This window comes from Eretmochelys imbricata, chromosome 2, assembly GCF_965152235.1.
Source record: "Eretmochelys imbricata isolate rEreImb1 chromosome 2, rEreImb1.hap1, whole genome shotgun sequence".
NCBI lineage: Eukaryota > Metazoa > Chordata > Testudines > Cheloniidae > Eretmochelys > Eretmochelys imbricata.
The window spans coordinates 210,482,666-210,507,931 of NC_135573.1; the positions used below are offsets into that span (position 1 = coordinate 210,482,666).

General features: G+C 42.8%; 1 protein-coding gene across 2 annotated transcripts in view; it reads right to left on the bottom strand.

The window, feature by feature from the left end:
- Window positions 1-23,199, bottom strand: part of SP4 (Sp4 transcription factor) — a 48,787-nt gene extending 25,588 nt beyond the window's left edge. Inside the window, exons 1-3 of one of the 2 annotated variants that reach the window (XM_077811392.1) lie at window positions 22,794-23,199; window positions 22,125-22,219; window positions 20,111-21,674 (exon numbers count right to left, since the gene is read on the bottom strand). In XM_077811392.1, coding sequence (XP_077667518.1) covers window positions 20,111-21,674; window positions 22,125-22,219; window positions 22,794-22,800 — 1,666 coding nt within the window. In that variant the 5' untranslated portion in view covers window positions 22,801-23,199. Of the gene's footprint in view, window positions 1-20,110; window positions 21,675-22,124; window positions 22,220-22,323; window positions 22,648-22,793 lie in introns of those variants that run through there. The other variant, XM_077811393.1, reaches the window with a different exon arrangement.
- Between the last annotated feature and the right edge of the window lie 2,067 nt (window positions 23,200-25,266).

Below are 25,266 nucleotides of genomic sequence, written 5' to 3' on the forward strand. Positions count from 1 at the left end.
AATAATTCAAAAGAGAGGAGTCTGGCCCTCTCTTCTCATTGAAAGACAGTATTATTTTCTTCAGAAGAGGCAGCTCCCCTCTCCCACACTGGCAACTCTCATAACATTTTGTGTTTTAAGAGAATCACCTGTTGGAATCAGATTACATAGGAATCTCAGCTTTCATTTTAAATAAATCAAGTTCCTAGTCCTCATGGCAGTGGAGAACAGTTTGAAAACATGAAGTGTACCCTTAAGGCTCAGAAACAAGTATGTAAAGAATGAATACTCTTTTTTTCTTTTTTAAATCTCCTGATTTATGAGACTTGACTCATGAGTTTTCAACCTTTAGCACTGGTAATAGTGTCTTTATCGTAAGCTCTTGTGGGTCCTCCTGCTGCTCTCAGTTGTTTGGATCACATGCTTAGTCTGAAAGAGCTCTAACCATACTAGCTGGCTCCAGTCAAGGCCGCACCGGACTGTCATCTCTACCTCAGCAGGGTCAAATCACTTGGCTTATGTCTACCTTACAGGCTTTTCTCTGCAGTACGCTGGGGGGAGGGGAGGGGGGGGGAGAATAATGGAAGATTTGAAATTCAGATTTATCCTGGGACGAATGGGTGTTTTTCACAACATTTCCATAATAAGTGGTTCATTTAACTTCTATTAAATCCATAACCATAAAAATGAGGTCTGTCAATTAATTGCAGCTAATTCAAGTGATTAATACAAAACAAATTAACTGGATTAAAAAATTAATCACAATTAATCGCAGTTTTAATCGCACTGTTAAACAATAATATAATACCAATTTAAATTTATTATAAATATTTTTGGATGTTTTCTACATTTTCAAATATATTGATTTCAATTACAACACAGAATACAAAGTGTACAGTGCTCACTTTATATTACTTTTTATTACAAATATTTGCACCATAAAAAGAAAAGAAATAATATTTTTCAGTTCACCTCATAAGTACTGTAGTACAATCTCTATCATGAAAATGTAACTTAAAAATGTCGATTTTTTTTTGTACACAACTGCACTCAAAAACAAAAGAATGTAAAACTTTAGAGCCTACAAGTGCACTCAGTCCTACTTCTTGTTCAGCCAATTGCTAAGACAAACAAGTTTGTTTACATTTATGGGAAATAATTCTGCCCACTTATTTACAATGTCATCTGAGAGGGAGAACAGGTGTTTGCATGGCACCGTTGTAGAAGGTGTTGCAAGATATTTACATGCCATATATGCTTAACATTCATATGTCCCTTCATGCTTCGACCACCATTCTAAAGGACATACTTTCATTCTGATGACGCTTGTTAAAAAATGTTAATTAAATTTGTGACTGAACTCCTTGGGGAAGAATTGTATGTCTTCTGCTCTGTAGTTTTATCCACATTCTGCCATATATTTCATGTTATGGCAGTCTCGGATGATGACCCAGCATATATTGTTCGATTTAAGAACACTTTCACTACAGATCTGACAAAATGTAAAGAAGGTACCAATATGAGATTTCTAAAGATAGCTACAGTACTGGACCCAAGGTTTAAGAATCTGAGTGCCTTTCAAAATCTGAGAGTGATGAGGTGTGGAACATAGAGTCAGAAGTGTTAAAAGAGCAACACTCTGATGCGGAAAATACAGAACCCAAACCATCAAAAAAGAAAATTAACCTTTTGTTGATGGCATCTGACTCAGATGATGAAAATGAATGTGCACTGGTCCACACTGCTTTAGAACATTATCGAACAGGACTCATCATCAGCATGTAAGCATGTCCTCTGGAATGGTGGTCGAAGCATGCAGAGGCATATGAATGTTTAGCATATCTGGCACGTAAACACCTTGCGTTCACATGGCACATCTACAACGTGTCTTTCAGGTGACATTGTAAATAAGAAGCGGGCAGCATGATCTCCCATAAATGTAAAAAAACTTGTTTCTCTTACTGATTGGCTGAACAAGAAATAGGACTGAGTGGACTTGTAGGCTAAGTTTCACATGTTTTATTTTTGAGTGCAGTTATGTAAACAAACAACTTACATTTGTAAGTTGCACTTTCACAATAAATAGATTGCACTACAGTACTTGTACAGTAGAACCTCAGAGTTACAAACACCTCAGGAATGGAGATTGTTCCATAACTCTGAACTGTTTGTAACTGAACAAACTGGACGTTCTTTCAAAAGTTTACAACTGAACACTGACTTAATACAGCTTTGAAACTTTACTACGTAGAAGAAAAATGTTGCTTTTCCCTTTTCCCCCGTAATTTACGTTTTCCAGTACTGTACTCAATTTGCTTTCCTCCCCTTCCCCATACTGCTGCTTGATTGTGTACACTTCTACCCCAATATAATGCGGTCCAATATAATGCAAATTCAGATATAACACGGTAAAGCAGAGCTCTGGGGGGCGGGGCTGCGTGCTCCGGCGGATCAGCGCATCAGCATATCTGGCTCCTACACGCCGCTCCTAGCAGCGTGTTACGGGTGCCAGGCCGGGGCCGAGGGGTTGGATAATGGGGCCATGGGGGGAAGGGGAAAAGGGATCGGTTCAGACATGCAGGGGAAGCATGACAGGGCTCGGCCAGGCTGCGGCGACTTGGGGAGCGGCTCATGGCTGGAAGTTCATGCCCCAGCCCGGGTGCCTGCAGCCGGAGGAAGTGGGTCCGTGCTGCAGCCCCAGCTCTGCGCCTCCTGCGCCCCAGCCAGGGGGTGCTGCAAGCTCCGCCGGGCTGGGCGGTTTTGCCGCTGCTGCCGCCGCCACTCCACTCAGTTCCTGCCTTCCTCCTGTGCCCCGGCCACAGGGTGCTGCACGCTCCGCCGGGCTGGGCGGTTTTGCCGCCGCTGCCGCTTGGCTCCTGACTCCCTCCCGTGCCCCCACCCGAGACCCTCTGCCCCTACTAACAAAAATGATTTAATTTGCAAGTTTACCAACATTTTTATCATAAAGGAATGAAAATATCTTTCCTAGTAAAATTTCAAAGCACATTACTTCTTTGTACACTCTAATCCCTCTACCCCGATATAAAGCGGTTTCACCTATAATGCAGTAAGATTTTTTGGCTCCCGAGGACCGCATTATATCGGGGTAGAGGTGTACTTTCAGTTCCAAATGAGGTGTGCGGTTAACTGGTCAGTTCGTAAGTCTGAGGTTCTATTGTATAGGTAAACTGAAAAATAATTTTTTTTTTTTAAAATTACAGTGCAAATATTTTCAATAAAAAATTATAATACAAAGCAAGCACAGTACACTTTGTATTGTGTTGTAATTGAAATCAGTATATTTGAAAATTTAGAAAACATCCAAACTATTTAAATAAATGGTCTTCTGTTATTAACAGTGTGATTAAAACTGCGATTGTGACTATTTTTTAATCTCACAATTAATTGCAATTAATTTTTTTAGTCGTTTGACAGCAATAATGAAAATAAAATACAGAATCTGAAAGATAATATTGAATATTAGGTAATAAGATGCTGGTAGAAGAAGGCGAGCTAAGCTTGTTACAGGTACCTCAGCTTTGTATTCATTCTTTCTAACCTTTGTGAAGGTTTTTTTTTTTTAACCTTAAATTTTACAACTTACGAATGTTTCTTTAAAACTTTCAGCATTATTTAGTAATTGCTTTACATCTTTATCAGACAAAAATTTTATAAAGCTGAAGTTAATTTTCTCTTTCCGTTATCAAGGAAAATATTCGTATCCCTGCAATATGAAAGTACCTGTATGTATTATCAACTATGTATATAAAGATGTGTAGTAGCTGCTTTTTGGAAAAGGACAGATTCCCTCAACATTATTGGCATGAAAAATAAAATATGGAAAATCCTTCCAATGGAAAAAAGTGACAGCCACCCTTAAATTAGGATCAAGTAGAGTTTATAATATCTGATTAACATTTTGGGAATGTAAACAAAAACACAGATAAGAGGCTGATAAGTCATAAATGGGTGCTTTAAGAAGATAACAGTTTATGAATAAAATTTATTAATACTTCCATGAAATGTTCTTGTATGTTTATGTCCAAATAAAACATTTTTAAAACTAGGTTACACCCTAGTTAGCAACCATATTAATTAGAATATCATAGTTTCAGCCTTGACAGACCACCACCAAAATGTGCTGTACCTTCCAAGCTATACCCGAAGACCTATTTATTATTTCTATTACTGTAGTGCCTAGGAATCCTACTCATGAAAATAGACCCCACTGTGCTAGAAACAAAAAGATGATCCTTGCCCCAAAGAGCTTACAAGCACTACTTAAATTACTTTAACCTGTGTAAGGTCTGCAGGCAATTTGAATGAGCTCGTGGAACATAAGAGCTTCAGCGGAGTTACTGATTTATACAGAGCTTAGATATCTCCTGTACTGCATATACAACTTCCAATGCCCTCTGGAGTCTTCAGGGGGTTCCGAAGCTCTAGAATTCTGAAGTCCACTGATCTTTTGTCAGACTTGTCATGGGCATACCTTTTATGAACTTTACTAGTTCTCCAAGGAAAAGTAAAGCTTAAAAAAGGTGCTTTGGTAGTAGTGTCCACATCATGCTTAAGCGTCCACATCATGTAAGTGGAACGGACTGATATTCCTAATTTGCCACTTAACCGTCACCCAGAGCTTCATAAATAATTTCAAGTTTCTAGGCCGCAACTGAAGATATAGCCATTTTGTTGTGTAAGAGATTGCTCATTTAACAAATCAACTAATTTTTCCAACTCATGTAGCCCTGTGTGCCATTTTGGGGATTTGAGAAAAGTAACCTCCAGCAACACCACACAGCCTTGGGGAACTGAAATTGAGACTGCCTGTCTAATCTAATCTAATTTTGGAGGGGGGGTGAGGGAGTGAGAGAACCTGGATTTGTGCAGGAAATGGCCCACATTGATTATCACACACATTGTGAAGAGAGTTGTCACTTTGGATGGGCTATTACCAGCAGGAGAGTGAGTTTGTGTGTGAGGAGGCGGAGGGTGAGAAAACCTGGATTTGTGCTGGAAATGGCCCAACTTGATGATCACTTTAGATAAGCTATTACCAGCAGGACAGTGGGGTGGGAGGAGGTATTGTTTCATGATCTCTGTGTGTATATAATGTCTGCTGCAGTTTCCATGGTATGCATCCGATGAAGTGAGCTGTAGCTCATGAAAGCTCATGCTCAAATAAATTGGTTAGTCTCTAAGGTGCCACAAGTACTCCTTTTCTTCCTGTCTAATCTGTGCTTGAGACCTAGCCCAGCAGTGGGGGCGAAACAGTAGAGTTACCAGACCAGAACCTGACATATCTGGCCAACCAACTATAGGACGCAGAAAGCCTGCCCATGGCTGGGACCACCCTGACATGTGAGCTGAGCTCAGGCAGGGACAGCATTTGTGAAGAGAACTGTCTACAGTGAATCTGGTTACAGCAGCAGAGGATGCAGCTCCTGAGTTTCTCTCTTCCACAAAAGACCTGAGACTCCATTTTGTCTCTTTCTACCTGAAAGTGCTGTCTTCGAGCTAAACGTGGTATGATTCCCCTCCACTGGGATTCAGGGGATAGCTAAAGCTTGAGACTGACCAGCAGTACACTTCTCCATAAAGGAAAGACTGAGACCCAAGATGAATTCTTGCCAGGAAGAACTGACTTCCAGCTGCATGACAGGGGACAACCAGGACCTCCCAGATATGGGTACCAGACTCTTCTTTAAGCACCAACTCCAACCAGCAGGTAAGGCCCACAGGAAGACTTTGGGGATGGGAAAACTATTTATACTTTGTTCTGGGCTTTTGAATTATTTAAATTATTCTTGTAGGGCTGGCTCATTTAGTTAACATTCTTGATTCCCTGGCTGTTCTCTTTCCCTTTTAATCTGCCCCTAGTTTTCATGGAATAAAATGATTTATCCCTATAATCTGATCCTTGCTTCACTGCAACTATAATGTGTAGCATCCTACAGATCACAAGGTCTACTAGTTTACACCAGCCACCAGCTGGAAGCACAAGGCACAACAAACCAAGGGCCCCCGCTAGTCTTAAAGTGGGTCACTTGGGGATCAGAAATGATCCCATGAGAGGTGACCATCCTAGGTCTCCAGCACAGCCATGTCAGTTTTGGTTTTCAGACCTACTATATCTCTCAGATCATCTTTTTATAACATATCTACCTTGGATGGGCACAAACTCTAAGGGCTACAGTCTAGTACTTCACCTGGACCCTTCGTCCCTGTACGCGATAGCATGGATGCTATGGGGCTGATATCAGCGGAGAGAAGTTGTTCAGTAGAAGATGCAGTGTTCTACTTCAGACTAGAAAATCCTCCACTAAGTCAGGGGTGGGCAAACTATGGCCTGTGGGCTGAATCTGACCCATCAGCTGTTTTAACCTGGCCGTCAAGCTCCTGCTGGGGAGTGGGGTCTAGGGCTTGCCCCACTCCGGTGCTCCAGCTGGGGAAGCAGGGTTGGGGGCTGCTCCACGCGGCTCCCAGAAGCCACGGCATGGCCCTGCTCCACCACTTCAGCCAGGGAGCAGGGTTGGGGGCTGCTCCACACAGCTCCTGGAAGCAGCGGCATGGCCCCCCTCTGGCTCCTATGTGCTCCATGGCCCCCTCTGGTGCTCCGATGGGAGCTGCAGGGGCGATGCCAGCAGATGGGACAGCGTGCAGAGCCACCTAACTGCACCTCCGCATAGGAGCCGAAGAAGGGACATGACAGTGCTTCCAGAAGCCTCGTGAGGTAAGCGATGCCCGGAGCCTGCACCCCTGAGTCTCTCCCCACTTCCCAACCCCCTGCCCCAGCCCTAATCTCCCTCCTGCCCTCTGAACCCCTCAATCCCAGCCTGGAGCACCCTCCTGCATCCCAGCCCCGTATCCCCAGCCCCCCCCCAGAGCCTGCACCCCTTCCCGCACCCCAACCCCTGCCCCAGCCAATTCCCCTTCCGTTGTCCAAACCCCTTGGTCCCAGTCCAGAGCATCCTCCTACACCCCAAACTCTTCATCCCCAACACCACCCCAGAGCCTGCACCCCCAGCTGGAGCCCTCACCTCACCCCACTCCCCTGCCCTGAGCCCCCTCCTGCACCCTGAACTCCTAATTTCTGGCCCCACATCAGAGCCCACACCCCAACCAGAGCCCTCACCTCCACCTGCATGCCAACCCCAATTCTGTGAACATTTATGGCCTGCCATACAGTTTCTATTGCCAGTTGTGGCCCTCGGGCCAAAAAGTTTGCCCACCCCTGTACTAAGTGAAAATATAGTGCAAAATGAAAATGTTTTTCCTCAGGTCTTTCAGTTAGTTCCATCAAAGTTCACGTAAGAGCAGTATCTGCCTATCATCCCCCAAGTGCTTGGCCTTGTCTCACCCTACTGTTTATGAATTCTTAAAAGGATTGTCTTAAGTTTTCTACTTGTCAGGAAAATTTCCCCTTCGTGGGAGGTGAACTTCGTGCTTACTTCATTGATATACCCACCATTTGAACCCATGACACTGTGTTCACTATATTATCGGACAACTAAAACTGCATTCTTGGTAGCAATCATGTCTGCTCAGAGAGTGAGATTCAGGCTCGGATGATGGGTCCCCCAGCTATGATATTTTATGCAGACAGAGTAACTATGAGACCTTGCTCCAGATTTATACCTAGGGTAGTCTCTGACTTTCACATCAATTAGTAGATGCATTTACTAGTGTTCTTCCATTATCCGTCTTGTAGGGATGCAAAACTGAATACTTTGGATGTGAGAAGAGTACTGTCTGATTACCTTTGCAAATCGCTGAGATTGCTCATGCCAGTTGGAAATAGGTCCAAAGAGCAAGCTATTTCAGTACAAAGACTTTCAAAATGAATCACAGACTGTATTAAAACAGCCTATGATATCTATAAGTTGACTCTTCCACCTCTCATTAAATTTCATTCCACACTGCCACCGGTGACCTGGGCAGCATGTCTTAGTAGCATTCCCATAGCTGCTCTACAGCTTTCAGCTTGAACAGAGCTCTGTTCAAATATTCATCAACCACTATTCATCCTTGTCAGCCTCCAGTTCTGACGCTCAGTTTGATCAGGCATGTCAGCAATTATTGTTTAGATGAGCTCCTAGCTCCCATCTCCTGGAGGAGTTAACTGCTGGCTAATTATTGAGATTGAGATCCATGTGTATACAGATAGTCAAAGAACAGTTTCTTATCTTACAGTAACCGATTCTTCAAGATATTTTATACACGTGGATCTCATGGCCCACCCTCCTTCCCTGCAGCTTAGATTCTTTTGACCAGGATTCCGGGCGGTGAAGGAACAATATGACCACTCTTGGAGGTGCTCCACCCTTTATGCCAGGCGGGGCTGGGGAGGGCAAGGCTATTGTAGGGTGCATGAGTGGCTATGACAGCCACCTGTTAAAAGATTCTGATCTGTACATAGGGTGCATGAGCTCAGCATGGGATTGACGTATACAAAACATCTATGGTGATGGTTCCTATGCATATTCCACTCAAGGTGTAGCTGCATTCCATGCACCTAAGACCTGAAGATTTAAAATTAGCAGCATCCGTTGGTCCGTGCCTGAGCCATTCATTTCATCATGCTACAAACCAAGGGCATGAAGGGTAGCACAGACCTACTATCTCTCCATTGCCTTGGTCCAAGACTCAACTTGTCAGTGTACGCAGCTGTGCTAGCGTTGCTGTTTCAAATTCCAGTTTTTTCTATAAATAGCTTTCTTTTCCAGCTAGTTTTAGTTTTTTTAGTTAAATAATGGTAGTAAAAGTCTAGGTGTTTCCCCTCTTTGCTTCCCCGCCCCCTCTAACCCACAATGTTTGGGTTATTAATATGCCCAAGATCCAGGATTTCAAGACCTGCATGGCCTGTCCCTTGGTCTTCCTGGTTAGTGACTTCCATGACACTTGTGATGCATTGAGGAGTCCCACATCCCCCCCTAAGTGCAATATCTACCACTCCTTTTCCCTCTAAACCTGCCAAGCCCAAGAGTTCTTACTCAGATATTCAAAGAAAAATAAAGCAGTGTTGTATAATGGGTATTGCAGATGACCTGGGTTCTGGTTCCATGATCAAGCACAGCCCTCAGGGTACAGCAGATGACCTGGGTTTGGTTCCATGATCAAGCACAGCCCTCAGGGTACAACAGGAGACTGCATCAGAAATCTGAGGGAAACCCATTGAGACAAAAAAGCTGCTGAAAAAGTGTGAGGCTTGTTTTCTTAGAGACTTGGGCATGCAGATTTTTTTGGGGTGGAGGGGAAAGAGTAGCTGTTTGTAACAGATCTTTCTATAGTGTTTAGTAGTACCCAAGCATGCTCTTTCAAAATTAAATGTAACACATGGTAAGGATAATTTCATCAGCATTCAAAAGTATCAGGAGATGGTATCTCCACTCAGCAAGACCTCCTATAGGAGAGTTGGAGGTAAGTGCACTGGTACTAGAGAAGGGACACACAGTTTTTCCTCTGGGTATCGCTGTTGCTGTAGCCACCAAAATCAAGAACAACTTGAAAGTATGTTTATGTACCCATTCTGCAAGAAGGGAAGGAGATGCTGCTGCCCACCAGGAGTTAATTACTAATTAACAACTTTGAAAGTAATTCAGCGCTATAGCTGACAGAAGCAGAGGAGGCTAGCATCACTGACAAAAGCGCCTGGATTGTATGAGGAAAGGAGCAGCACTCTGAAATTTTTCTTTAAGCTTAGGAATCATAGTGACACACTCAGCAATCCATTTACATTTTGAAGACTATTCCCTCCAGGAAAAGGGCTTGCATTTATGATTTCTAATATAAACCACCATGCTCTCTAATTATTTAGTGAACAGGGAGTGCCAACGAGTTAATGTAACATTTGGGAAGTCATTCAAGGAAAATCAGGAATTGCCAAACATACACCTACTTTTCTTGAAAAAGACAGCCGGCACTATTTCACACCAGACCACATTTGAAGTTTCTAGTCCCCGCTGTTTTTAAGATAAGGACAAAATTTATTTTCTTAACTATCATTTTTATTTCTCATAGCAGAGATCATGCACTTGTTTGGCTATTGCTTACAGTTAGACATGAGCCATCCATTATAATGGAGTCACTTTAGGCTCCAGCACACCAGAGTTCACGATCCCTTTGCCAGAGAGGGTTTCAAAATCTGAACCTAAAACTATGTAGAGAATATTAATGAATATCTAAATACTATAGGTTGTGGTATTAACAGAACTTCTACAAGCTTAATTTTTAAATCAAGAACATTGGAATATAGGAATGGTGAGTCCAAACCAATGGATGCTCTCAAATATGAAAAATAAGAGTTGCAAGCATAAAACATACATTCACTGATGGAAAATGGCAAGCAATAAGGACAAGATATCAAACAAGGCAACAAATCTAAGAAATTCCATCCTGGAAAATTTATTCATTTAGATTTTGTATTTTTAATTTTACTTGCTTAACTAATACAGAGCGCACCCAAAAGGAACAAAGTCTGCACCAGCCAAGAAGAGAATGCCAGTCTTACAATGCTTGCTGAAGTAATTGCAAATCTAAAATGGTACCATTGTGAATTCCACAGTCAAAGCCCTGTTTCTTATCCCACGAACATGAGCCTCTTGCAGAATATACTTTCATGCCTTTAGAAAGGGCCTTATCAATGGATGCTTTGTATGTCTGATATATGGACAGACTGATTATTAAAAGGCTTCAAGCATTTTTGAGAACATTGTGAAAGAAGAATATAGGGCTCTCTCCCCATTTCTTGGTCCACTGAAAGTAGATTTTTAAGCCCAATGTTTGTGGTTGGAAGGGGTAGGGGGAGAAAAATACTGTATCTGAAGCAGAACTTGATTTAGTTTTCCCTTATGTACTATAACAGGGTTCATGACCCGCCACTCTTTCTGGGGCCCACTTCCTCTCCACAATATGGCTCAGAGAGGCTTCAGGGTTGTGCAGCACCCATATCTTTATTTACTCAAGGTTGTCCCCCACCAGTGTCCATCTATATACAAGCTGTACAGGCAGAGTCAGCCTTCAGCTAGGAGGCCTCCAGCTCCCTCCCTGACTGACTTCTCCCTTGCTGTCCCTAATTCAGCCCGGTACCTAAAGAACATAGTAAAGTTTGGTCTAGAGGGTTAAAAAAGTTTCATGAGGTCTTGCAGAAAAAGGCTGAAATGCCACTCATCTCTCTGTCTTCTCATTGCTTCATTGTGAGAAGACAACCACAGAGATGTAGAAACAACCTGGCAAAAACAAAAAAAATCTGTGCCCAATATTTTAAAATTCTTCAAATTTTGTCAATAAATAAACGTGGAGGCTCTAGCATGGCAGTAGGAAGCACAGGCTGCACGGAGATGAGAGATAACCCTGCAGCCCTCCCTGCAACCTTCCCAGGATATAGACCTCCAGGGCAGGCCCAGGTCTTGAGCTATGTCACGGTCAGGTGTAGCCTCACCGCTGAGTCTGTGTCCTGGGGCGGGCTTCAGGGTGATCTCCCACCTCCATGCAGCCAGTTGCCAGTGCTCCCCACTGCCATGCTGGAGCCTCCACATTTATTATTGACAAATAAAATATGCAGAATTTTAAAATATTGTGTACAGAATTTTTTTTGGGGGAGGAGGCCACAATTTTTTCGGGAGTAATCTATGAATAAAAACAAGGTGAGAGAAAATGATATCTGCTAGTTCTAAAATCTTAAAAAGACCATAGTGACCAGAAACAGTTTCTTTGTTTATTAAATCAGTTTGTCAAAACACATTTTGCACTTACATTTTAAAAAAAAGTTTACCATATAGGTAATTTTATTTAACTAATAAACAATTTGAAAAAGCTGTTTGTGCATTTTAAATTGAAATTTAATTTCTGTTCAAGTAGGGCTTGACACAAATCACAAACAATTATCTAATAGATAAGAAACTTATCACTCACCATTTTCTAAAGTAAAAAATATAAAAATTAAGAACCTGAAAAAATGTAAGTTAAACTAGTTAATTGCTTAACTAAATGAGTATAGATAAAGCATATCTCCTAGTTCACTAGGGGCACTCTGTTGAAATGTGGGGAACCCAAGTTTCATATCCCTTCTCCACATCAGGCAAAGGGGGAAAATACACCCAGGTCTTAAACATCCTTGGCAATCACCCTGAACAGTGGGTTAAAGTTTATAAAGGGGGGCACCACCATCCTTCCTTCTTTGTGAATCTAGACCTTTAAAAATACTAAGAAACAAAATGTTTTGAAACTGACATTTTTGATTTGCTGAATTTTTTGGGGGAATTTTCAAATTTGCTTTTACCTTAAAACAGAGTTGAGTTTTTGTTTAAAACTACCAGTGGGGGGGACGGGGGGGACACAAAACAAAAATAAAAACCATAAATTATTTGTCTAGCTCTTACCACCCACAAATCTCTAGGATTAAAGTAAAACTACTCCAAGTCCCATCTTTTCCACTTTAATTTGTATGCCCTTTTTGGAGTATTTAGGAGGGCTCAATACCAAACTTCTCAGCAGCCGTGCAAACAGATTGGATCCCGAGTTGGTATGTAGGGTACCCTGATTCAGTGTGATCAGATGGGGGCAAATCCTCAAACTGAATCAGCCACAGCAAACCATAAGGGGAATAACCCATATTTCTCACAGCCAATGCCAACCATGAAAACTTTTGTCTTTTTGAGCTTGTTCATAACCTGTTATCAGAACAATTAGTGGGAAAGTACAGGTGAGTGTCCATCCCTAATCAAAGGAGAAAGTATCTCCTTTCAATATGGTTATTTTCCAGGGTTTTTTTTTGCAAAATAAAATAGTAGTTCAGATGTAGCTCTACGCTGATTTGTTTAGCCTGTTTCTGAGACAGCACTTTCAGAAGAGGTTGGGGAGGAGGGGGGGAATTTTAATCACTAAGAAAATAGAAAGGTACAGGGTCTCAAACCAAAAATACCAAAGACATATATCATAACATGGTGACCTGATAATCCATTTGAACTATGGATACCTTTTGGGGTTCCAGATCTCTGAATGTCCTTGTGCATTCAGGACTACCTTGCTAAACAGAAGACTTATGCATAACTTTTTTTCTGGTGAGACCAAGTTATATTTTAAATGTAGAGACTACCATAGGTTTGTGTGGTGCTTTAGGCAAGTCAAAGATGTCTCGGTCTCAAGGAGTTTACAGTCCAGTGTGAAGACCTTATTTAAGACAGGGTACTTGCAGAGCTAGGACTGTATGATTAATTTGGAACTTCTTTCCTAACTAAACTGTTTCTGCATTGCTACCAAGCCAGAGCAGCGTCGGGAAACCGGGGGAGAAATCAGTTGTATACAATAAAACAGACTGCGTAGCCAAAGACTACTGAGCCTACTGGATCTTGAAAGAGTCTTATGGGGGTGCATATTATGGACACTACACCTGCTGTTCTTGTTGTTAAGACCAGTAACCAGTGTAGCTATTTGCCAGATCCAAGAGATATAAGCAATCTTCTGTCACATACAGCTTCCAAGAGCAGGATGGTTTGGTGTCAAGATCTCCTAAATATTCTAGTAGGCCATATAAATTAATGGGGGGGCGGAGGTGAGAAAAAAAAGAAGAGGGAGATCCACAAGGGTCTTTTACAGTTTTCCTAACCTACCAAAAAAAAAAAAAAAAAAAAAAACCTTCTGGCTGATTACCTTCCTCCCCACCCACACATGATGGAGTGTAGATTTCCATATCTGAGTGAATGGCTAAGGATTTATGCCTTCAAAAGAAACTAGGCACAAAACCTACCCTGTAGAAATGGCTCAGTCTGCCAGCTGGAAAGAAAAGATTCTTACCTAGACTAGTGCAGGCAGGTATATAAAAATGAAGGGGATGTAGCTTGGGGTTCTCAGAAGAAAGTGTTCTCTCCTGGCTTCATTACATCTCTAGATTGGAAGGCAACAGAACCTCAGGCCAGTCCATGAGAAAAGAGAACATGGGAAACAGACTGCTTTATCCCCGTGAAAGGGCTGAACATCTTACCAAAAACTGTAGTTAAGACTATTTGTTTTCCTCTGGCTGAAGTCTGCCTGCCAGGGTTTGGCAATGAACTTTTTCCTCCCTCTTTCCACTACCTTGCTAGTTTCGCTTTTGCCCACAAGTATCTATATTGACAAAGTTGAGAATTGCTGTCAATGTACTGGATATGTCAGTCCCCAGATGTTGAAGGTGACTGCTTCAGTTACAAAGTTTATATATGTTGTAACTGTAATGACTAGAAGCTTTTCTTTAGGGTGAAACTTGATTTTATAGAAGTTGATAGCAGCGAAAAAGAAAGCTTCCTACTTGCTATAATTAAGTAGGCAAGTGGAGTTTTCAAGCTTTAATAGTGCATGTTAGTAACTTAACTTAGTTTAACCCCTTTTGTGTATGTTTTCCTAAATATTTTAAGTGTCTGTGAGGGGGAAATTCAAGTATTACAAAACACTTCAATCATTTGGTTTTTATTGTCTCCATTATGTGAGAAGAACTTAAAAAAACTCCCCAAAACCCAAAAGTTAGTTTTTCCTGTAATTTGTCAGACTTCAAAAACTTTGCGTCAGAACAGTTAATGGTGGAATAACTAAAGGTCTTTATAACGTGAACACTGAAACTGAAGTTGTCTACCAACTTAACTTTTTGGAAAAAAAATTAATAGCAAACATCACATGAAATTTTGCAAAATACAGTATTTCTGAACAGTCATCAAGTTACAACAGCATTTCCTGAACGCCAAATCCAACTCCCACCCACCTCTTCAAAAAAATGAAACCAAACACAGCCCCTCCAACTTTATCATGTATTGTTAAAAGCTTTCCTGAAATGAGATGATATAGTAGATTTTCATAAGTTTCCTTTCTTACATTTTTGATGAGCAATTAAATAATTAACAATTTTGCCATTTAAAGTATAATCAGAATTTGAGTTAGCACCAATTGAAATGAATAGGGCATTTCACAAACAGCTATTATATCATGCTCTCTGCAAACTCATGTAGACACTGCTATATCAGTGAATACTGGTAATTTTTTTAAAAGGTTTTCTTCACAATCCTACCAGATAGAGACCTTAGTTAACGCTAAGACTCTGGACAACAGAGGGCTTATCTGTTGCCCTCACCTAGCAAGTTTTGTGCTCACTGGAGAGAGGGTGGGGACTCTCCACATTAAAAAGTGTGGAGTTAGAGTCTGTATTCCAGAGACCATTTTATTACATTAATACTAACATAACAGATGCGGCTACTAAGCACTACTGCAATACATATAATAAAATATTCCAAAGCACAGCATGATCTAGCACACACGATATGTATTGAAAGTTACATAAGACATTCTGACTAGAAGCCCAATCTTACAGTCCTCATATTACTAAGAACTGAAAACAAGATCAAGCCTTGGATTCTAAACTGATCAGGTAAAGACCAATCCTTTTAACAACAGATTGGAAGAATGCAATGATTCCTTGTCTTATGTTAGTTGAGGCATCCAATTTCTGAGCCAGATCCTACAGTCCACGTTCAGGCAAAACTTCCGCTGACTTCAGGATCAGGCCCTGTATGTCTTTAGGAATTCTGGATGACTAGAACTACATGGCTTTAAGGCAGTCTCAGCAAGTTCAAGGTTTCAAGCCACAATCCATTCATGACCTACATGTTGAGCATTAGGCGAAAGCAACTTTTCAGAAAGTAAATCTGACCTTTCCACATCTGAAATCATAAAATGCCAGAACCTGTATCTAGCAGATAACACCATGGGTTTGCTGAGGTTATCTGCTAGAATAGCAGAGGGTTAACTATTACACTAGGATGCCATGATAGATGTCTTCACTATAAATGCTGGACAAAGCTTAATTGCATTGATCTTGTCAGAATTCAACGATGCAAGTTGAAATTCCAGTAAATTTGACAGTAACAGATGTAAACATTTACAAATGAGTGTGGAATGAACAGCATAAAACTAATACAAATTTACATAGCAGTTAACTACACTGGACTAACAAAAGAATAAAAAGTTAGCCTTTTTACAATAATCTATTGCTATCTAGTGAAGTATGCATTACATATATTTAATGGTTAATAAAGTAATTCTCTATGCACTACTACTTCTTTATTGACTAAGCTTGCAAAGTCCTGGCATTCAACTTAACAGCATTTCTGTTTGTGCCTTTGTAACGTGATAATTTTTGATTGCCCACACCCACTCAATTCCACAATTTCAGGAAGTGTTCTAGGCATCAGTGGCCAGAACCCTATTGATTTTAGTGAAAAATCAGAAAGGGGAAACATGGAGGATTCATGGAGCCCCTCTTATGATTAGCAGAGCCAGAGTTTCAAGCACCTTTGTAACTACCTATAGGTCAAACAACTGGTTGATGGCATTCATTAGTGCCTTCCAACAAAATACCACTATCTCCTCTGTCTTTCCTCCCAACAGAATTTAACATGTTGACACCCTGAATGATCTATCTCCCAGACAGAAAGAATAATGGGAGTGAGGAAAGTGTGTACATAATCTCTGGCATAAGAGGGGAGGGGGAAAGAGGCACACCGAGCCTCTAGCGTGGGAGAAGAGATGGACATGGGAGGCCACAAAGAACCCCTATAAGAGAAAGACTGAGGGAATCTGGCATGCAGCACAGGGGAGAATAAGGGGCCACACACAGCCCCTACTGTTGGAGAAGGGAAATGAGGGGCACAGAGAGCTCCATTTTTGGAGAGGTGGAAGTCACAGGAATCCCTGAAATAGAGGGGGATGTGAGTCTGGCACACAGAGCTGTGGGTAGGAGGTAAAATGGAGAAATGCAGTGACCCCCCCCCCCCCCACTGCAGTAGAGACATGAAACAAATTGCCAAAGCAAGACAGAACTTATTGATGGACATTACTTTGCAAAAAAATACATAAATAAAAAATAAAATAAAATAAAAAAAAATACACTACCTGAAGACAATTATGACAGTTCCCCTTTTCATCTGTATTTATGGATCTATGACAATGGAATATAATTATTAGCTTATAGTAGTTCACCACTATTATGCACGTGAGAACATTTCTAGCAAAAAGCAGTATCTTTTTTAAAACATTAAGTTTATAAATGGTGGTAGAATCTCCATTAAGTCACAAAACTCCAACCTAATTTCTACATGTGACATCAGATCATAGTGAATTAGCAGTCTATGGAGTCTCCTAATGAACAGTAATTTAAACTATTAACTAAGGCTTTCCACTAGCGACAGCCACAAGTAAAATTCAGTTAATTTTTATTCCTCTTCTCTATTCCACAATATTCATATTAATGGAGAAATATTTCAAGGAAAGATGTAGGTATATTTAAGAGACATTTAATCAATATTCACCTAACCTCATTCACAAGAACACTCAGCAAGTGTGCTCCGTATGTGAACAATGTTTTCGGAGGAAGGGACAAGAGGCAAGAACCTTCATCTACTGTGAAGCCTCCCTAGTACCATACAACTGCCATTTGACTTCTCTCCCCCCACCTTATGTCTTGCTCCCTCTGCCTCCTTCCAAGAGAAGACATCATAACCTAGGCTGGTAAACTGTGTGAACAGCAGCATGGTCAAAAAACTCAATATTATCCTTTCAGTCAAATTCCCACTTATGCCTAGTACACAGTTGAGGCCTAAACAGCATACAGGAAACAGAAAATTTGTTGTTTCCTATATTGCTTCCCCAAGCAGTCTTCCCAGTAAGAGTTCCATGTTAACGAGTTCTTTTGACTATATGCAAAATCCCCCGTCCAAGATAATTTTCCAATCCAAACGGGCCAGCTAGCGCTACAGCAGAACTATGTAATCCATTCCCAGAGTGCAATATTATTTGTTTGAACCAGAACAGCCAAAGGTCAAGATTGTAATGTTGATTAGAGATGAGACACCACTGAAACTTACTGTTTTTTCAAATAACCCAGGAGTATTAATAGCAGCACACGGTGTCAGAGTTTAAGGTCAGAAGGAACCATCAGATCATCTAGTTTGACCTCCCGTATATATTACGGGCTACAACCACGACCCTGCACCTGCACATTAAATCCAGCAGCTGAAATCAGACCAAAGTGTTAGAGTCCATAGGAAACCACACTATTACATGCCACAGATAGAGACTAGAAGTGACAGAGGTGCACCAATGCCCAAGGACCCTACAGTGGAAGGGAACTGGTTAAGTGACCTGTACCCAGATAATCCCAGCAAGTGACATGAACTCCATATTGCAGAGGAAAATGAAAATACAGAGATATGATGGCATCATTACAAACTAGTTCTTGACAGTTAAAACCATGAAAAAAAAAAAAAAAAAAAACAAAGGAAGTACCACAGGAGATACAAAACTACACTAGCTTTCAGGTCTGCTTATGAGAAGTTAGAAATGATGGCTAATCCCCCCCTGAAAAAAACTGAAGAATCCTCAGGCCTACAGCTACAACAGTTTTAATTCATTTAACATGAAACGTCCTGCTTAGCATATGCATACCTGTACAACAGTAAAGCTAGATCTACACTAGAAACTTCTGACAGTATAATAAAGTCAGATGAAGTGTCTAAAATATATATATTTTTAATACTGGCAAAACCTCTTGTGCAGATGCAGTTCACTGACAAAAAGAGTGCTTTTGCCAGAACAGTTTATTTTACTCAAGAAACGTGTATAAAGCATTCTGGCAAAAACATTTTTTGCTGGCAGAAGCTGCATCTTCACTAGGTATATCTATACTAGCAAACCTTTTCTAGTGGTAATTTGATTATAAGTCTACACACTGGAGATTTTTCTATTCCTTACTACTAAATTGGGAAGAATCTCTAAATTGTGTCAATTAAAAAGTAATAAAAAAAAAGTGAAATATTTTGCTAAAACTTTACATATGAAAATTAACTTTAAAATTTTATATATTTCTCACGCACAGACACACACGCGCCCCTACCAACCTGTCTCCCCCTCCCCCCGACTGTGGAACTGCAGAGACCCTGCAGAATTCACTTTCAGAATATTTATGAAAAAATTCTTATCAGGCATTTAGGTATTTAAAAACAGTTCTTCCTAGCCTACCAGAAGAGCAATCAGACAAGTATATTACAATGTAAATTAAGACTTCCAATACTAAACACTGAACCACAGCTAAGAGTAATTTTTAAACAGACTATGGGAATTATGCTCTATATCAGTAGTTCTCAACCTATTTACCGTTGTGGGCCACATATGCAGCTCTCTGTGTGTTATGTGGGCCACATCCGCACAACATATATACTACCTGTATGGCCCAGAAGATATCACATGGGCCACAGCTGTGTGCTGATTGGGCTGCAAGCAACCTGCACATTGAGAATCACTGTTCTATATGTACAAATTCAGAGCATTTTACTCATTCTACAGCCATATAATATATTTGTGAAACCCTGACTGTAAAGGGATCAGTGCAGAAATTACATAATGATAAGCAATTCTATAATCAACTGAAGTGAGTACTAGCCACAAGATTATCTAAGTTCACTTGCTATCTCCATCTTCACCTACATCATCGAGACTAGAAATCACCAGCATTAGATCAAGAGAGTTGAAAGTTCTCCAAAAATTTAATGTTGCAGAAAATTTGGATAACTATATAAAGTTTTACTACTAGAGTCTCAGACAACAAAGAACCCTAAAAAGCATACCTTTGGTAAACTGAGAGTAAATGGTCCTTTTTTCTGTCATACATGTTCTAAACAACGCTTTCTCAAATATAATTTCAAAATGATAGATAATCAAATGAAATCAAGTTCCATATTTAGAAAAGGCCTCAAATGGGAGATCTGGATACATCTATCTCAGTGGTTCTCAAACATTTGTACTGGTGACCCCTTTCACACAACAAGCCTCTGAGTGCGACCCCCTGTATAAATTAAAAACACTTTTTTATATATTTAAACACCATTATAAATGCTGGAGGCAAAGCAGGGCTTGGGGTGTAGCCTGAGAGCTCGCAACCCCCCAGGTAATAACCTCATGACCCTGAGGGGTCCCGACCTATCATTTAAAAAAAAAATCACTTTTAAAATGTTAGTTTATTTTCTTACAATGTTAAACCCAGAAATATAAGCAAAAACACGCTCAATGCCCAGCACTACTAAATATAAGAAAATACGTGAGATAGAACACTTACCTGCAACACTGGTAATGGTAACTGGAACTCCTTGAACTTGAACACCTGCTGCACTGAGGCTGGCAACACTTACTGTTTGGAGGTTAGGCACTGAAGCAAGCTGGGCAGCATTCAGTGTGATTGGGGTACCAGCAACAGCCATTGGTGCAACCTGGGCAATAGTTGCGCCCCCACTTGAAGACACTGGGGTGATGGTTAGTTGCTGGGGTAACCCAGCATTCTGAACTTGCAAATTTGAAAGGCTTTGAAGATTCTGAACCTGCACAGTTTGCCAACTGATCTGCCCTGATGGTGTTAAAGTTGGAGCCCTGATGAGTACCTGAGTTGGACTCACTGCTTGCAGCTGAACGTTTTGCAAAGGCTGTTGTTGGATGGTCTGAATAGTTTGCCCTGACTGGAGCTGAAATGACTGTGGAGAAATGGCTTGAATAATCTGCTGTTGCGGCTGTTGGATCTGTATTTGCTGTAGAATAGGCTGACCTACAATTTGCACCTGTTGAAGTGAACTTGACTGATCCTGCACATTTTGTAGTCCATTAGGCTGAAGCTGACTGGAGCTCTGGGCTTCTGATTCTGTGGCAGTTGTTTGAGGTTCTTCAGGAGTATGCTCTGAACTGCTGCCTGCTGTGCTTGCATACTGGCCTGCCTCTGCTGAGCTTACTAAAGTGTCACTGCTAGTCAGAGTTGTTGAGGCAGTGGTTGTACAAATGGAAGAAGAGGAAGGGGATTCTGGCATAGTACTAACAGAAGCAGTGGTGACAGGCGTGGATACTACCTGATTCCCATTGGAAACTCCACTATCAGCAGTCTGGCCAACCTGTCCAGAACCACCTCCTGCTGCCACATTGTTTATCACAGGCAATGCTAGAGTTACTCCTCCAATGTTTATAGGCAAGGTTGTTACAACCTGAGCCTGAGTACCTGGAATAGTCTGCAGTTGCAGTGGTATTGAAACACCAGGCCTAATTTGGACTGGAACTGTCTGATTTCCCAGGTTCTGAGCAATAATATTCCCCGAAGTGGTCCTATTTGCAGTTGTGAGGATAGCTTGATTATTCCCTGCAGGGATGAGCTGAATTTGACCCTGTAAATCTTGTAGAGCTGTAGCATTGGCAGGATTGATTTGAATTTGCTGACCTTCCGTTGTCTGAATCTGTGGGATCACTTGGTATTGGACACTACCACTTGGATTCTGTACTTGTACTACTTGAAACTGTCCAGGGTTAGTAGCAGAAGAATTGCCTGATTTAGTTTTTGAAGGAGATGTATTCCCATTGTTGCTGCCGGAAGGACTTGCTGTGCTTGATGCAACAGAAGATCCTTGTTGAGCAACATTGTTTTCTTTTGAAGCAGGAGGAGCAGCAGCAACAAGCTGCCATGCATTTGCATTTCCAGCAAGCTGAGTTGTTACTAATTCTAACTGTTGTGGTTGATTTTGAAGCTGCACCAAACCTTGGCTTGGATCTATAATAATCTGCTGTTGTCCAGTTGATTGATTCTCACCAGGAGTCCCAATTTTGCTGCAAGTGGCTGCCAGCAAAGCCAGAGGTGAAGGTTGAGAATCCTACCCATAAAGAGAGAAAACAGCAGCAAATTTAGATGAGTGGGTGAGAGTTATTTCTGACAGTTCAACTATCAAAGTTTATTCAGGAAACACAAAAATGCTTAAGACGTTTTAGTACACAGAGAGATCATACAGTACTGAATGAGGAAGTACATTCTCAGATCCTCATATATGCTTGAAAAATAAGGCCTTTTATCACCAATAAATAAAACTACTGCCGAAGTGTTTCTTCCTCAATCCAGTCCTTTTTACAAAATTCTTCAATACACAGCAAGCAGTTTATCAGTTTAAAGTATAATCCACCCAGAAAACATGTCCAGGCAGTCAAGATTACCCTTCATGTTTCACCCACCCAAAAGAAAGACGCCTTGAATGGGAAATTCAGTTAACTGCACATTTCGTTTTAAACGCTAAGAGGTGTGCAATTCCCATTTTGTGTGCATGAGTTACCTGTGAGCCTCCAGTTTTATTTTTTTTATTATTGTTGTTCTCTGCCTCAGGAGATTTCTCTCCCTCTGTGGGCATAACTTCCTCCTTCTTTTGATCTGCAAAAAACATGAAGCATAACAGGTTAATTATTCACCTTTCTTTATACAAAAGGAAAACCTATTGGCACCTCCTCTTTGGTACCCAATCCCTTCGATTTTACCTCTCTGTGAAAACCATAATCCAAGTCATTATGACAAAAGAGCCCGTCCCAAAAAACGTGGTTTGAAACCCAACCCATGGGGGCTGGAGAGTTAACACCCAGAAAGGGGAGGTTTGATTTCCTCTCCCAGACAGCAGGGGGGAAAACCCACCCACAACCCTCCTCCTGCCCCTAAAGCATCGACGGCCAGGCAGGAGGAGGGTTGTACAGGGAAGGAAAAGAGGAATGAAGGAGGGAAGGCTGTGCCCAGGAGGAAGGGTTAGGGGAGAAGAGGGGAATGGAGGAGGGAGGGAAAGAGGAGGGACGGAGAGCGGAGTGGGCAGGGTAGGAAGAGAAGAAAGGGGGGAAGAAGGAGGGCCAGAGCAGGACTGAAAGAGGGCGGGATAGAGGGGCATGGAGGGGAGAGCAGAGAAGAAAGGGGGATGAGGGATGGAGATGGAGCGGGCTGAAGGAGGGAGGGGGTTACATACCGCTCATCCCGCATTAATGCCCCGCTGAGGCGCCGCTCTGGGGGGGAGGAGGAGGCGGAGGAGGCGGAGGGTGGGGTGGGGGTAGCGGGGAGAAGGCCGGTCGCAGCCGGAGCTGGGAGGAGCGGGACGGCCTATTTTTCCACGAATGGCCGCCGCTGGGCTGTGGCGTAGCTGCCTCTCTCCGCCCGCCGCCGCCGCCTGCCCCTGAGCCCGGCGCCTGATTGACAGCTCAGAGCCAGCCGAGGGGGAAGGAGGGGCGGGGCCCAGAGAGGCCCAACTGACGCCCACTGAGCAGGAAACCGAGCCCAGCAGCCGACTCGGCCGCTCCTCTCCGACGGAGCTGGGCTCCTCGTAAATGGGCGGGGCTAGGCTAGGGCGGCGCGAGACAGCTAACGAGCCGAGCTCCGCGCGACCCAAGCTCAGAACAAGCGAAGTCAGGGGGCCCTCGCGCCGGGAGGGAGAGGGTGGGGCCAAGGCGGCGCGGGCTGCGGAGTAGGCGAGCTGAGCGAACCTTCGCCTGCAGTAGGGCTCCCCGAGCTGCCTGACAGCGCGAAGCGAGGCAGGGAAGGGGAGGAGCCAAGCCGGGGGTGGTGAGCGGCAAAGCGCCTCCGTCTCCAGCCGCCAGAACACTGATTGACAGCGCGCGCGAACAAGAAAAGGAGCACGTGGGCGGGCTCGCGCGGCTTGAGCCAACCAAACGGCAGCCAAGGACCTCACGCCCCCTGACTGACAGCGCGCTGGGCTGTAACCGCCAAGTCCCCGACGCGGCTCTTCCCCATCTGCCCTTCAGTCACCCCGGGCTCAGCCCACCCCCAGCTCTGTGAGGGACCCGCTGCCCCCTGTATCGGTCTCTCTGAGGCCACCCCTCATCCCTCTGTGGGCCCAGCTGCCGAGACACTACAGGCTTCCCAGCGCCCCCGCCCTGCGCCCTGGCACCAGCCGGTAGCCCTTTGCCGGGGCAAACTGAGGTGCCTTTTCCCACCCCGCGTGGGTATTTCCCGCCCACAGCGGCGGGGTGGGGAGGGAAATGGGTTCTCCTTGCTGATTGGCCCAGGTACAGCGAGGAGCATGCCGGGATGTGTAGTTTCCGTTCTGCGCAGGCGCTGAGGGATGCCCTCGGGCAGGCCCCGGGAGAGGGTGTGCAGCGTCCCGCAGCTGTGTTGCGTCAGAGCTCCCCGCGGGAAGGTTGAGGGTTTCCAGGCGGGTCGAAGCGGAGGAGCTCCAGTCCTCAGGGTTTCCAAGGAGATGCCATTCAATCCCTGTGGTGCCCACTGGGCGAGGCTTTAAGAGCCAGCCTTGGGCCTGAGCAGCTCCAGGTTGGATGAGCAGTTGAAACCCTCGTGCATCCTTCCTCATTACTTGGCTGCAAACCAGCTACCAAGTGGGGAACCGCTGCCCTATAGTCTTATGTCTGAGTAACCGCAGCCTCCGTGCCAGGCATCTCAAAGCACTTGACAAGCCACACCCGCGTTATTAATGGCCTGTTGCAACCTATACTGCTGATTTAAGATAGCGCAAGTCGATGCTCAATGGGCTATTTTCCTTATGCATTTCTCATACAAGAGGCTTGTGTCCCTTTTTTAAAATGTTGTAATGTATAAAGAAGACAGGAAAACCTTTTTTCTGTTTTTGTAAATCTGCTCATTTTCATTACAAGTCCAGACCTTGACAACCCTATATACTCCAAACAAAAGAGGAGCTGTGAAATTATGACACCAGAAGAGGCTGAAGATTGGGAATAGTCACACTAAAGTTTAAGACACCAGTTATTAACATCTATTTAATATCAAAACCTAAGTATTTTTGAGAAATATTTGATAAATATCTATCAAACTTACCTCTCCATTAAGGTGTGAGAAAGCTACTAATACCCATCTGAGGCCTCCAACAAGTCTTCTAGAAAAAGGGAAAACCAGGCTTGCCACTAATGAGGTTTCTGAAGTGAAAAACACAGCAAAAAGAAACATCTTGTAGGCTTTCTTTAAGCATCATAAAGAATAAAAAAAGGACACAAACCCCATTTTAAAATTGCCCAGCCACTTCTAGGTTTTTCCAGCAGCACTGAGGAGCCTGTGTGGTGCAGCTAGAATGTTCAGAAAATGAAACTGCAAATGCTGAATAATTGCTAATTCACATGTGCAAATAGCAATATTCCACATTTTATAACTCAGCCAAATCTGGGTGGATTTTCATGGGAAAAGCACATGACATCATTGCTCCAAGAACTGTCCTCCCCTGCTGGATTTCAAGGTCCTGTTCCAAACCTTGGAGTTAGAACTGTTGACTAACAAACAGACAAAGGTTGCATAAAGGCTAGGCTGCAGGGGCAGGAATTATAATGAAAAACCTCCCTCTTTTTCACCTAACCTGTGTAAGCACTTTTGAAATTCCCACTAGGCCTCTCTCTGTATACTTTTTAAAATCAGGCCCCAAGTGTTCAATTCTGAAGGCCCTGCCAGCCCTATCCCTAACT